General features: G+C 36.5%; 1 protein-coding gene across 1 annotated transcript in view; it reads left to right on the top strand.

Moving 5' to 3' along the window:
- dph6 (diphthamine biosynthesis 6) overlaps positions 1-14,216 on the top strand; it is a 97,215-nt gene that overhangs the window by 46,046 nt on the left and 36,953 nt on the right. The window contains exons 10-12 of the mRNA XM_048190198.1: positions 1,270-1,395; positions 2,277-2,406; positions 6,638-6,812. Coding sequence (XP_048046155.1) covers positions 1,270-1,395; positions 2,277-2,406; positions 6,638-6,812 — 431 coding nt within the window. The remainder of the gene's footprint in view (positions 1-1,269; positions 1,396-2,276; positions 2,407-6,637; positions 6,813-14,216) is intronic.

The raw sequence follows: 14,216 nt of genomic DNA on the forward strand, positions 1-14,216 counted from the left end.
TTCTACACATAATTTTAATACCATTTTGCACTTGTTGATATATGATGTTATAAAATCATGAGAGAATAAAAAATATATACATTTATTACATTTTAAGATATTTTAATCACATATGAAATGGCTGTATTGGCCTTTGGACGGTTAAACCGAATGACCTTTTGACACTTCAGAATCTTTAAAATACCTTTATATGTGCAAAATATAATTCAAACACTCTAAAAAATGCTGGTTTAAAAACAACCCAAGTTGGGTTGAAAATGGACAAACCCAGTGATTGGGTTGTTTTGACCCAGCGGTTGGGTTAAATGTTTGCCCAACCTGCTGGGTTGTTTTATTTAACCCAAATATTGTTCAAAATTACTGTATTGCTCGCTTAAAATGAACCCAAATTATGTTGGAAATTATTCATTTTTAATAAATGAACATTTATTAATAAGTTTATTGAATAATAATCAAACAATAAACATTTATTAAATTGCTTATCAATAAATGTTCACCTTTTGATTATTATTGTTTCCTCTAGTAATTATGTGTCTGATTTTTAATTTCCAACCTATTTTAGGTTCATTTTAAGTCAGCCATATAGTCATTTTTAAACAATAGTCGAGTTAAATAAAACTACCCAGCACACTGGGCAAACATTTAACCCAACTGCTGGGTTAAAACAACCCAATCGCTGGGTTTGTCCATTTTCAACCCAACATGGGTTGTTTTTAACCCAGCATTTTTTAGAGTGAACCTTCTGGATTCAATAAAAGAGATCTAGTTGTACTACCTTACATACTTTGGATGTCATATCTTTGTTTTTTATTATTATTAAGGCCTTTGGACAAAAAACAATGACAGGTAACACTTTATTTTAGGGTATTTTAACTAGTTGCTTATTAGCATGCATATTACTAGAATATTGACTGTTTATTAGTATTTATAAAGCACATATTAATGCCTTATTCTACATTTTTAACCCTACCCAATACCTGAACTTAACAACTACCTTATTAACTGTTAATAAGCAGTAAATTAGGAGTTTTTGAGGAAAAAGTCATAGTTAATAGTTTAAATGTGTTCCCTATACTAAAGTGTTACCAAATGACCCGTCACGTCATTGACCCAAATATAGAGCTGATATCATTACTGTACCGTAGTGCACAGTGCTTGTTTGCACGGTCATGGGTTCGATTCCCAGGGAACGCTGAGGACATGTGCACCTTGAATGCAGTAAAATCATCTGCCTAATACATCAATATAAATAATCATGTTCTGTTAAAGGTTGTCTGCCGTCACACTCAGGCAGGAGTTCAGCGGGTTACCAGTGGATAACCGGTCTGACGGCGCTTCAGTCCGAACACACGGACGTCCAGAGCCAAACCCGGCACGTCTTCACACTCCTGCAAAGTAAGAAGAACATTGCTCTGGTTCTTTGTTTTCCATAAGATCACAGCACATGTGCGTGCGTTCGGTGTTGTCTCAGATGTAGTATTGAGTTTGAGGGAGCGCCTTGTTTTTTTACCCTGATGCTTGTGAAGAAATAATGAAGAATATGAAGCGCAGAGCTGTCGGTCGCTGCTTCTGGGCACTTGTGTGCGGTTCAGCCCATCAAACGCTGACGGCGAACAGGCCTTTGTTCACAAACACGCTTTCATTTTCCCGCTTGTTGTGCTGGCAAAATGCACTTTTAAGAGGTACAGGGGCTCTTTATTCGGCGGCCGCTCTTTTATTCACACCAGCTCGTTTCGAGCGGCCACGAGTGTCGGCGACTCCATCCGTCACGGCCGACGAGGACAGACACTTCAGATTAAAGCCGGAGAACGAAGCGCTTTTTATCGCCCGCAGAACTTTTAAAGAGCGGCCTGTAACAGCAAAGAGAGAAATCTTTAGCCAGAGCGGCTCGAGATGAAAAGCATATTTAATCTTTTTCGTCTTACTTCGCCAAACAGCCTTCACAGCGCTGAGACAATATTAAACAAGTTAATATTTAATGACCGGCTTTCTTGTGCGAGCGAAGTGCGCTGAAACGAAGGAAAAACAAACTTGACGCCATGTGAAAGTCTAATGGGGTGTAACGCCGCTCGGGCTCTTCCCGCTTCCATTGTGCGTGCAGCAGAAGTCAACGCTGTCCGAGAGCAGTGTTTTTAAAAGGCTGTGTTTTCATGTAGTCGTGTGCGTTTATGCCGCTTTGAGCCTGAGGTGGGAGGGGATGATTTCTTAGAAGTTCAGCTGCAAACTTTCCTAATGAAACATGAAGAAATCCTTGGTTTAATTGAGTGTGTTTGCAGGGCGGCTGCAGGAGAACGGCTGGCTGATGAAGCATGTGCTTCTGGTTCATCTCTACGTCAGTGACATGGAGAACTTCAGCCAGATCAACTCGGTGTATCGCACCTTCTTCGAACACAATCCACCGGCGAGGTAAATGATACGTTCGACTGTCCTTTAGAGAGGGAATTCACCGCAGACAAGATGGACTTTCAGTAAAACTTGAGTAAAAATTGACATGACTTTCCAGTCGTTCCTGATTTACTGAATAAGAATTTTACTTGAAACCTTTATATACAGTAGTCAACATTTGAAGTGGATCAAAATCTTTCATCAAAGTTGCCCTAAAACCTTTCATTAACTTTTTTGATCCACTTTTGATCCAAGGTATTTATAATGCATCTGATGAATAATTGTAACCACAGTTATTGGTTACAGAAACCTTTAGAAAGTATAATGCATTAAAACACTTTTCAACCAACACATTTCAAATGGAACAAGGAATCTGTTAATATTATAATGCGTTTAAGTTTTGTTACAGTAATTTATGAAAAGATACAACATAGATTATGAATATGTTTATAATTCATTATGCATAAATGCTTCAAGTAAAGTGTTACTGAATTTTATTTATTTTTTACTCACAATTTATACATGGTAAAATATTTTAGAGCTCAGAATAACTAGAAAATTGTATATTCGTTATTAAAATACCAATGGATTTACATAATTTTATTAATTCCCAGATCTGGAAATCACACTTTCTCATATATTCAGGTATCTAAGACTGTGAGAATCCTGGTTCTTCAAAAAAAAAAAAAAAAAGAAAAAAGTAGACAAGGTGAATTAAAATGAGAAATATTTAGATTTATTTTTTTTATAAAATGATTTTTTTTTCCTGCTGTCTATGCAGTGGAAAATTTTCATTTGAAATTGGTGCTACATGACTAGAGAAAATTTTATTTATTTATTTATTTTACTCACAATCTATACCTGGTAAAATATTTCAGAACTAGGAATAACTAGAAAAAAATGTAAATTCATTATAAAAATGCCAATGTAGTTAAAATTTAGACAAAATTTAATTGTCTCTTTTTTTTATATAATAATATATATATATATATATATATATATATATATATATATATATATATATATATATATATATATATATATATATATATATATATATATTTTTTATTTATTTTTTTTATTTAAAAATTCTCTTTTGTCAAAAACACCCACAATGCACTTTTGATTTCCGCTCCAATCTGACTGTCTGTGGTCATGAATATTATCAATCTGTAGTTTTAACTAGAGCCATTAAAAGGCAAAATGTATCATTTTGCGTCATCCAGCAGACTTTGCTGACAAATAAACGGTGATATATCAGTGCAGGTAACATGGAGAAAGAGCGCACACTGTATTTACATATACTACCAACATAACAATACAAAGCGGGTTGAAAGTCTGATCCTTTAAAGGAACTATATGTAAGAGTTTTCATGTTTAATCACTTTTTTATTGCAAATGAATGAACCGCTTGTAACGAAACTTAAAAATGAGACCTTCTCTGACTTCCTAGGTTGTCTGTGAAAGTCTGTAGCCTTGATTTTTATGTGAAGGACTAGAGATGTTTTTTTTCCAAGAAAATCAAAGGATGTGACATTTACACGTTGCTTATAATGTGCATATAATGCCAAAAGAGCCATTCTGTACTGTAATGTCAATGTGTCGTGCAAAGAAAAGGGATTAATTCAAACTATAGTCTCACAGACCCAGATCTATATAGTCTACAGTCTCAAATATACTTTATAATCAAACTGTCATAACAGTGTAATTTTAAAGTAGTCATGAACTGCATTGTTTTATAATGTTTCCTGGGGTGCACTTATAATGTTAGTATGCTTTTTACATCAAAAACGGTCATAATTTAGAAATAAAAGGCATTTTTCCTACCCTGATTTGAATGCTCTCTGATTTGAACTCTCTGTTTTAAGGGGCGTGTCTCTGTGAGACTTCAGTGTAAACGCCCACTGCTGTGATTGGCTGACGTCTTTGAATACGAAATAGCTTAGTAAAACTTTTAGCACATTTTTACTATTACAGCTCTCAAGGTTAACTAATCATGAAAAGTGTTGATTATAGCATTACATTTAGATCTATGGCGTTATATTTAGATCGTGGCATGAAAGGTTGCAGTGATGAACATTGTAGCTGATCACAGACATGTTGTTGAGCGCATGAAAGCAGTGATCTCGTCATTGAAACTCAATTTCTGAACACTAACGAAAGTTTTCATCGTAACTAACAGTGCAAACTCGATGTAACTAAGAGATTTTTTGAATAAAACGGGAGTTTTGGCATGAGTCCAGAACACAGAACTGATAAACTTGTGCTGTTTGATTGACAGCTCCAGCGATTGTAAAGGGAGCGTTCTTTGATCGCTTTCTATATATAATTTAATCATGTTTAAATAACAGATTATTTTCATCCTACTAAGAGAAACAAGGTGAAGTTGAGCGTTTAGTCACTGGTTTGATTTACTGACGCACAGACAAAGATCATCTGACTGTACATGAATCGTTAATATCAGATCAGGCATTAGAATGAACACAATTACTGACATGTTGTTGCATTACTGTCGAGTCCATATCGTAAAAGACTGTTTGCGCCAAAATGCGATTGATTTACCAAAGAATCCACAGTGAAATGAACCGAATACAAATAAATAAAGCTCAACTGAGACATTCACATTGTTGAAAATAAATAACACACCAGTGGGCGGGGCTAATGATGCAATGATGAAGTAGGCGTTGATTTCTTCTGTGGAGGCGGAGTTTCACCTACCTATATTCCAGGATGTGTCGTTCGATGGGTCTGTTGTCAATAAAAGCTTGTTTTGGAATAAGGGAATAAGGAAGTTTTCAGTTCTGAAACGTACAGGATATTCTTATAGTGCGATGACCTATATAAATATATACAGTACAGTCCAAAAGTTTGGAACCACTAAGATTTTTAATGTTTTTAAAAGAAGTTCATCTGCTCACCAAGGCTACATTTATTTAATTAAAAATACAGTAAAAAACAGTAATATTGTGAAATATTATTACAATTTAAAATAACTGTTTTCTATTTGAATATATTTCACAAAGTAATTTATTCCTGTGATGCAAAGCTGAATTTTCAGCATCATTACTCCAGTCTTCAGTGTCACATGATCCTTCAGAAATCATTCTAATATGCTGATCTGCTGCTCAAGAAACATTTAATGTGTACAATTGTACAAAATATTTGTGTACAATATTTTTTTTCAGGATTATTTGATGAATAGAAAGTTCAAAAGAACAGTGTTTATCTGAAATCTAATCTTTTGTAACATTATAAATGTCTTTACTGCCACTTTTGATTGATTTAATGCATCCTTGCTGAATAAAAGTATTCATTTCTTTAATTTCTTTTCAAAAAAATAAAAATAAAAATTCTTACTGACCCCAAACTTTTGAACGGTAGTGTATAATGCTACAGAAGCTTTGTATTTCAGATAAATGCTGTTCTTTTGAACTTTCTATTCATCAAGGAATCCTGAAAAAAAAAGTACACAACTGTTTTCAACATTGAAAATAATCATAAATGTTTATTGAGCAGCAGATCAGCATATTAGAATGATTTCTGAAGGATCATGTGACACTGAAGACTGGAGTAATGATGCTGAAAATTCAGCTTTGATCACAGGAATAAATTACTTTGTCAAATATATTCAAATAGAAAACAGTTATTTTAAATTGTAATAATATTTCACAATATTACTGTTTTTACTGTATTTTTAATTAAATAAATGTAGCCTTGGTGAGCAGACGAAACTTATTTTAAAAACATTAAAAATCTTAGTGGTTCCAAACTTTTGGACTGTAATGTATATAATCAAGGAAAAGTTGATTTCTTAATTCATGAGCCTTTTAATGACCTCATCTGTCGACATGATGTCATGAATCTCAGATCTGGTGCAAACATATCCACATCACTATGATCAGATGCTTTCTGAACTGCTGGGATTTTTGTTGTTTATTTTGTTATTGAAAGTGCGCAGCACATATTTACATATTCATCTAACTGTCGCTCTCAGCAGCGTTGACGGCGTTGGGATGTTTGCTAACAATATATTGCTGCAAAGGTGTTTCCAACTTCTTTTTACTTTTAAGCAAAGAATGAAAAAGAACTGTTGTATGTTACGTGTGCGCAAGCATGACTAGCAAGTTGCTGCTGCAGTTCACTTAATGGCCACCGGTGTCGCTAATAACAAGGGTTTCTGAATTCTACAGCTAGCCTCTTTAATGCTGGTGAAGCTGCTGTCTGATACACCGGTGTGATGTTGTTTCATCAGGGTCTGCGTCCAGGCGTCGCTCCCGGTCGGTCAGCAGCTGCTGATGGACGTTCTTCTTCACGAGCGGACGGCAGCATGCGAGAACGACAGCTTCCCTCCGAGAGACACGCTTCACGTCCAGAGTCTGTCTCACTGGGCCCCGGCCAACATCGGCCCCTACAGTCAGGCCGTGCGGGTACGAGCCCTTTGATTTGTCTTTATAAAGGTAGGAAACAAAGGCTGTCACTTTGTGCGGCGGTATGATGGAAGCACGATCGCTCTATATGTTAATCTGTGTTGAATTAGCACACAGCGAGCATAATATCATAAATTCAACAACTCAATCATGGGTAAATGCAGTTCCACAGCCCATCACACATGACAGCCAGGGCTCCGTGTTACATGTGCTAAAGTGGAGCGCTGTAGACACTTCCCCATATTGATATAATTAGCCCCTCGCTGTGCCCGTGCGCACGCGCCGCCCCCCGCCACGCGCCCGTAATGAGAAATCTTCTGCTGATGACGAGTCTACCGACAGCCTGCCTTCTGCCCGCTTTCCTCTACCTTTCCCGGGAATAATCACTGATTAATTGTTATATTTAATTTGGAGCAGGAAATAGCTGAAGTTAGCATGAGAACGTTTGGGGCGTCTTCATAACGCTGTTTTCAGATCAGTGTTTTGAGAAGAACAGAAACAGCGTTATTTTGGTGCCATTGAGATACTTCTGTGGTTTTTCTTAATGTTTTGAACTCATTTTTTGTTCTTATATTTTCCATTTTCATTTGTGCGATTTTTTTTTTTTTTGAGTGTTTTGTCATTTGTATTAGTTTTATATTATATTTGTATTTGTCTATATATAGTACCTTTTATTCATTTTTATTTCAATTTAATTTATTTTTTAATTTTTAGGTTTTAGCTACTTTAGTGTATCAGGGTAAATTAAATAAAAATGATAAATGTTGCCTTTGTAACTAGCTGAATTAAAATTTCTTGATATAATGTTTTATTATATATTTTTATCTTATACCAGTTAACGTTTATTTTATTTCAAGTCAGAAAAATGTTTTTTTAAGGTTTAAGTTAACAATATTTACCCTGCTGAAAATTATACGAATTATAATAATGAATTTAATTATTGACTTAAATTTTAATAGCCAAAACATATTTTGCTGTCTCACAATTAACACTGTCACTGAAAGAAAAATGATTTTCTTATTTTATTATCTTATATTATTATTTTCCCAAATTGCATGTAGCTAGACCATACTGACCTTTAACCTAATGTGTTTATTTAATAGTAATTCTTTGTTTATTGCTAGAAAAGAACAGTATCAAACAAATAAATGGTTTTAAACCGGGTCATAAATTTATCATATAATATTGAATTTGAGTTTTCTGAACGTTGAGCATTTGTTGAAATGGAACAAAACAATGACTTCAGGCCATGTTTGTGAAATGTGAAATCATCAGTGTGTGTTCATCATCAAACCCTTCGTCTAATTGCTGAGAACACGCTGATTTTGTACCAATCCTTATCAGATTTGATTTAGCACATTCGTTAACCTTTGCGTCTGTGTTCCTGTGGCTCTAGGCCCTCAGCGCTCCGCCATCATTTAGATTAAATTAAGCACACTGTGTGTTTTTTATTTTCCCTGTTTCGCCCCTGATTAGCCTCCGCCGCGAGGTCACATTTAGCATAATAGTCCCGATATCTGTAATGAGGAATTCTGGACGTGTGGCAGATTTTGCTTTCACTGTTCTTCTAGATCATTTGATACTGTGCTGTTGTTTGGATGTTTATGCAAATTCAATTTGCAGTTTATCATTAAGATTTTAGCATAATATATTTATGTCCAGCAAACGTCTGAGGACGCTGAATGTAATGAGGTATGATCGAAAGATATTTGACGTTACATTAGGAAGAATGTCCTCCTCGCTGAGGCTTTTACACCTTGCTAATATTGCGAGTCATCCGGCGTAAGCAGGCAAATGGAGGGAAGAAACATTTTTCCAAGCAAAGGGGGAAAAAAATCAATTTTCTCTCATAACAGACGATTAAGCTTTGCATGTTGGCAGATGGTTGGAATTGACCCTTCATTAACCAAAGTCGTCGTTAACAGCAGGAGTTGTAAATTGCGCGTCGCCTCACACCTTGGTGATTTAATGTTTCCTGTTCCCTAAAATCCCTTCGGAAGAGCGACCCAAACTCCGGTGATCGTAACAGAATCCATGAACAAACAGAAGCGGCGCTGTTAAATCACGATCAGCATGCCACCCTGGGACATGGCACACGCCGCGCGCTTTAATAATCCACTTTAACATCCGCCATGAGGATGTAGTCCTGTTAGTCCCAGTTTTGGGAATACGCCCACTCTGTCGGGATGCTCGTTTTATTCCAGAGAAACCTCGCGTGGCCCCGCAATTGGATTTGCATTGGGAAAAATCGGAATCTGACGCCCACAATAAGCGTCAAAGTGAAAGAGCAGACCTCTGCTGTGGGAACATTTCAATAATCTTCTTAAGGGTGTAAATCGATTAAAACAATGAGCTCGGGATTCTCCCTAGAAGGTTTGGGCGGCTGTAATCTGCCTTCATTGATGAATATGGCGGGACAGCTGGTTCTGACGCTCAGATAAGAGCCGTGAATGAACGCTTTCCTTTGATTGACAGGAAGACTTTGAGCTAAATCGTGCAATTAGAGACCAGATGCTTTTATTAGAAGATCTGATTCTTACACTCAAGTTTAGAATAATAATAATTCAGATTTTTTTAAGTTTTAAATTCAGTTTTATCAAATTTAAGGCCATAAAAAGTCTTAAATAGTACAAGAAAAGTCTAAATTATCATTTCAAGAGGGCACAGAAGAACAGGATTTTTGATATTGCGTAATGTGATTGATTATTAAACTTAAAAAGGGCTTTGATTTAATTAAATGTGAGCTCTGCACATTTCAAGTTAAAAACACGACGCTGCTGTTCAACAGGCTCGCGCTTTTCACAGTTATATGAATATTTCTGAAGGGAACTGACAGTCTTCAGAAAATGTTTGTCTGCATTTCATTTCATCTTCTGTATGATGCCTAATAAAGTAGTATTTATAAGTGCGCACTGGTTTATTTACAGATGTAACCGGGGTAACCGCTATATTTCTGCAGTTCTATAAATGCCACTTCCTGACAGAGAATGAATTTGAATGTTCATTCTGCCGGTCTGTTTTTGTTCAGGCTAATGTGAAAATTGGCCCATAATTTTACGCAACATACATGTAGTATTATAAATGTTAACTGGTTGATCGATGAGAAAAGCTTAACAATTAGGATAATAAGATATATATATATATCCTAATATATATATATATATATTAGGGCCCTCAATAGATTTTTTTTTTTTTTATCGCAATTAATCGCGCACCCTTAATCACCATTAATCGCACACTTATCGTGAAATTAAGCATACACCATTTATCTTGTTCAGCACGTCCATTTTGCCATCATTGCCTATATCCAGCAAAGTAAACCATCAGATATAAGTGTGATTTTCACAAAACTGCATTTTTCAGCTTTTTTCAAGGTAAATTTAGATGTCTTTCCAAAAAAGGACACCAAATAACCAAATTAAATTTTTTTCATATAAATGTGATCCTGAATGTGTGTGAAAATGTACTGAAATGTGTCTGTGCATAAATAAGTGGGTAAACAAAAATGTTCGCGCGAAATTGCATGAGAGGACAGCTGCTTTTAAATCCGGGGATGATGGTCGTTACAAGAGCGCGAGATACGAGCTAAGGAATGCAATTAAATCTGCTAAAAGACTACATCGGGAGAAGATAGAGCGATATTGTTCTGAAGGGGACTCTAGGCGTGTTTGGCAAGGCCTACAAGTGGTCACCAGTTATAAGGCCAAACCTAGTGGCGCCATAACAAGCTCTGCTTCTTTCCCAGATGATTTGAACAACTTTTATGCTCGTTTTGAATGCTCTGCTGAGGCATTGACGCGGGGATCATCTCCAACCGGGGATGTGCATGTTAAAGTACCTTCATATGGGAACACATACACAGACATATCATCTCCCGATGGGGGTACCCTTGGCAGTCAAGCATATCAGGTCTCAGTTGCAGATACTTGTAACGTTTTTAAAGCTGTGAAAATTGGGAAGGCTGCGGGGCCTGATGGCATTACTCCACGTGTCTTAAAGACATGTTGTAGTCAACTTGCATCTGTTTTTACTGATATTTTTAACTTGTCACTCTCTTTTTGTATGGTTCCGAATTGTTTTAAAAAATCAATAATAATTCCTGTGCCTAAGAAAACAACTGCCACCTGTATGAATGACTTTAGACCTGTAGCCTTGACTTCTGTGATAATGAAGTGCTTTGAACTGCTTGTGAAATCATATATTAACAACTGCATTCCTGTCATTACGGATCCACTACAATTTGCATATAGATCAAATAGATCTGTGGATGATGCTGTATCATTGGTTTTACATTCTGCACTTCAACATCTAGAGGGTAGGGATACGTATGTCAGGATGCTGTTTGTTGATTATAGCAGTGCCTTCAATACTATCAGACCTTCTATTTTAATACCTAAGCTGTTAGACCTGGGCCTCTGTATTCCCATCTGCAGGTGGATACAGGATTTTCTAACAGGCCGTTCTCAGACAGTCAGAGTAGGCACTACATACTCAGCCCCAATAGTGTTAAATACCGGTGCACCTCAAGGTTGCTGTCTTAGTCCTTTATTATATAGTCTGTATACTTATGACTGTATTGCAAAATATCCCACAAATAGTATTGTGAAATTTGCAGACGATACTACAGTGGTAGGACTTATTGACAGCAATAATGAAACTGCCTATAGGGATGAGGTGAGTGAATTGATCATGTGGTGCCGTAGAAATAATTTGTCCCTGAATGTGGGGAAAACTAAAGAGGTCATCATAGATTTTAGAAGAAATAAACCCACACATACACCTGTCTATATCAATAACTCTGCAGTTGAAATCGTTAATACTTTTAAGTTTTTAGGCATTTATATTTCAGACTATTTTTCATGGTCTTTCCACATTACCTGTGCCATTAAGAAGGCACACCAGAGGCTTTATTTCTTGAGGTGTCTTAAGAAATATGGTATGTCTCAAAATATTTTAATAAAATTCTATCGTTGCACAATTGAGAGTATACTGACAGGTAATATTACAGTGTGGTTTGGAAGGGCTACTTCAAGTGAACTGAATCTTCTGACAAAGGTGGTTAAAACTGCATCAAAAATTATTGGGGTTCCATTGGAATCACTACAGGATATTTATTGGAAACGCAGCATTGGGAAGGCACTGAGAATTATACAGGATGTTAGTCATCCGGCACATAGTCTCTTTTCCCAACTCCCATCAGGGAGACGTTGGCAGAGCATCCCAACACGTACGTCACGTTTTAGGGACAGTTTTTATCCACAGGCTGTAAGGTTACTGAATTATAGCGTAAGTGGAAGGAGGGCTGAGGTTTGAGCGTATGTTTGAAATTAGTTTTATTTTATCTCATTTATTTTATATTATTTATTGACTGGTGCTGAGAGAGTGCTAAGGCACATTGTATTTCATTGCTGTGGTACTCTGTACGAATATGCATATGACAATAAAACTGAAACTTGAAACTTGAAACTTGAAACTTGAAATATAATGTGCGATCAGTGCGTCAAGAGCGCTCATACATGATTTGTTTGCTCATCAATATAACGGAGTTATGCATGCTTAATGTACGACTCCTGTACGTCACTGCAGTCCTCTTTACTTTGATTGCAATCCTCATCCATCAAAACTTTCATAGCAAGACGCTGGTTTGCTTTATCCAACCGAGAAACATAGTTTTCAGATCATCTGGCCATACAGCGGTGGGATATTTCCACGTTCCGTTCAGGCAGGAACAGCGATGCAGGAGGGCTCGCGCTCTTCAGATACAATGACAGAATATGACAGAGAGTTCGTGTTTTAAAGTAAAACAGACACTGGCATCTCTGATATAATCAGCATGGACTTTAAGGTCATCTAACTGCGTGATGTAAATTACGTTATGATGCAATTTCACCTGCTTCTGTAATTTTTTCTATTAAATATGCGTTAAACAGTGAAATATTACAATTTAAAATACATATTTTCTATGTGAATATATAGTAAAGTGTAATTTATATCCAGTGATCAAAGCTGAATTTTCTGCATCATTACTCCAGTCTTCAGTGTCACATGATCCTTCAGAAATCATTCTAATATGATGATTTGCTGCTCAAGAAACATTTCCATGATACAGTTCCATTCAAAGGTTTGGGATCAGTATGGTCTTTTTTTAAATAGAAATTAAATTTAGCAAAGATGCATTAAGCTGATCAAAAGTGACAGTAAAAACATTTAATGTTACAAAATTTATAATGTTATTTCTATTTCAAATAAATGCTGTTCTTTTGAACTTTCCATTCATCAAAGAATCCTGAAAAATAAAATGTATCAGTTTCCACAAAAATATGAACTGTTTTCAACATTGATAATAATCAGAAATGTTTCTATTTGTGTGTAAGAGAGAGAGACTGTGTGTGTTATTGCGCTGTGTGTTTGTGTTATGATGGTATGTATGTGTGTGTGTTATGATGGTGTGTGTGAGCCACTTCAATTAGCAGATGCAGTTAATGAGGCTCTCTGGGCAGGAGGTGCGTTGTGTACAGATTAATTAGAACATTTAACTTTGTTTGTAACGCAGCTAAATGAATGGCGTAATCGCAGCGATCTCGGAGGAGGTGCTCGTCAGCCCCGCGGTGATCTCCCTTCGCCATAATCTATTAAAGCACCGCTTTTATCTCACCTCGCCCTTGTCATATTTTATGGATTTTTTCATAAACACTGCCTATACTTCATAAATGTCTCAATTTTCTAGTCTATTAACATTACTTCAGAAGCAGTTGATAAAAGAGGCAGGCGAGCGTGAAATAATGCGGCAGTAATATGCAGCGCTGCAGGCTAGAGCAGTAGGGCGGCTCTTCAGCCAGAGCCTGAAACAATGCAAGGATGCTATCAGCTCTAATAAAAGAGCCGACGATCACTTACGGCGGGGGGCGGCGGGGCTCGAGCAGCAGTTGAGCTGAAGAAAAACGAGCTTTTGTGCCGTCCTGCTTTCATCTGCCTCTCCAGCGCAGCTTCACCATCACAATCACACATCGGCTCGAGCGGCGGCGGTAACGTCACACGCTTCTGCTCACCTCGCGCTGATCTGCAGCGTAAACTAATGATGCAGTGAAAATGATGCATTGTCAACAAATGGGCAGTATTTTTCAGTATATGTCTTAATATTGTCTGTAAATGAACAAATGCATCTGAAACTAAAGATGCCAGTCGAATATTGTAAATCAGTAATCACATTATGATATTTAATCATTTAATGTTTTGAGTTGTTTTATATTACTAATGTATTAATACGCTTTTATGTTTAACATTGATTACATCCACCAATACAACGATGCCTAGAAAAAGCAGCGGTATATTTACCTGCATATAATTTGAACTGAATTAAGTTGGTTCTGATTAATGGAGTAAAACAGAAGGGAACGGATGGGA

This window comes from Megalobrama amblycephala, linkage group LG5 (genome assembly GCF_018812025.1).
Source record: "Megalobrama amblycephala isolate DHTTF-2021 linkage group LG5, ASM1881202v1, whole genome shotgun sequence".
NCBI lineage: Eukaryota > Metazoa > Chordata > Actinopteri > Cypriniformes > Xenocyprididae > Megalobrama > Megalobrama amblycephala.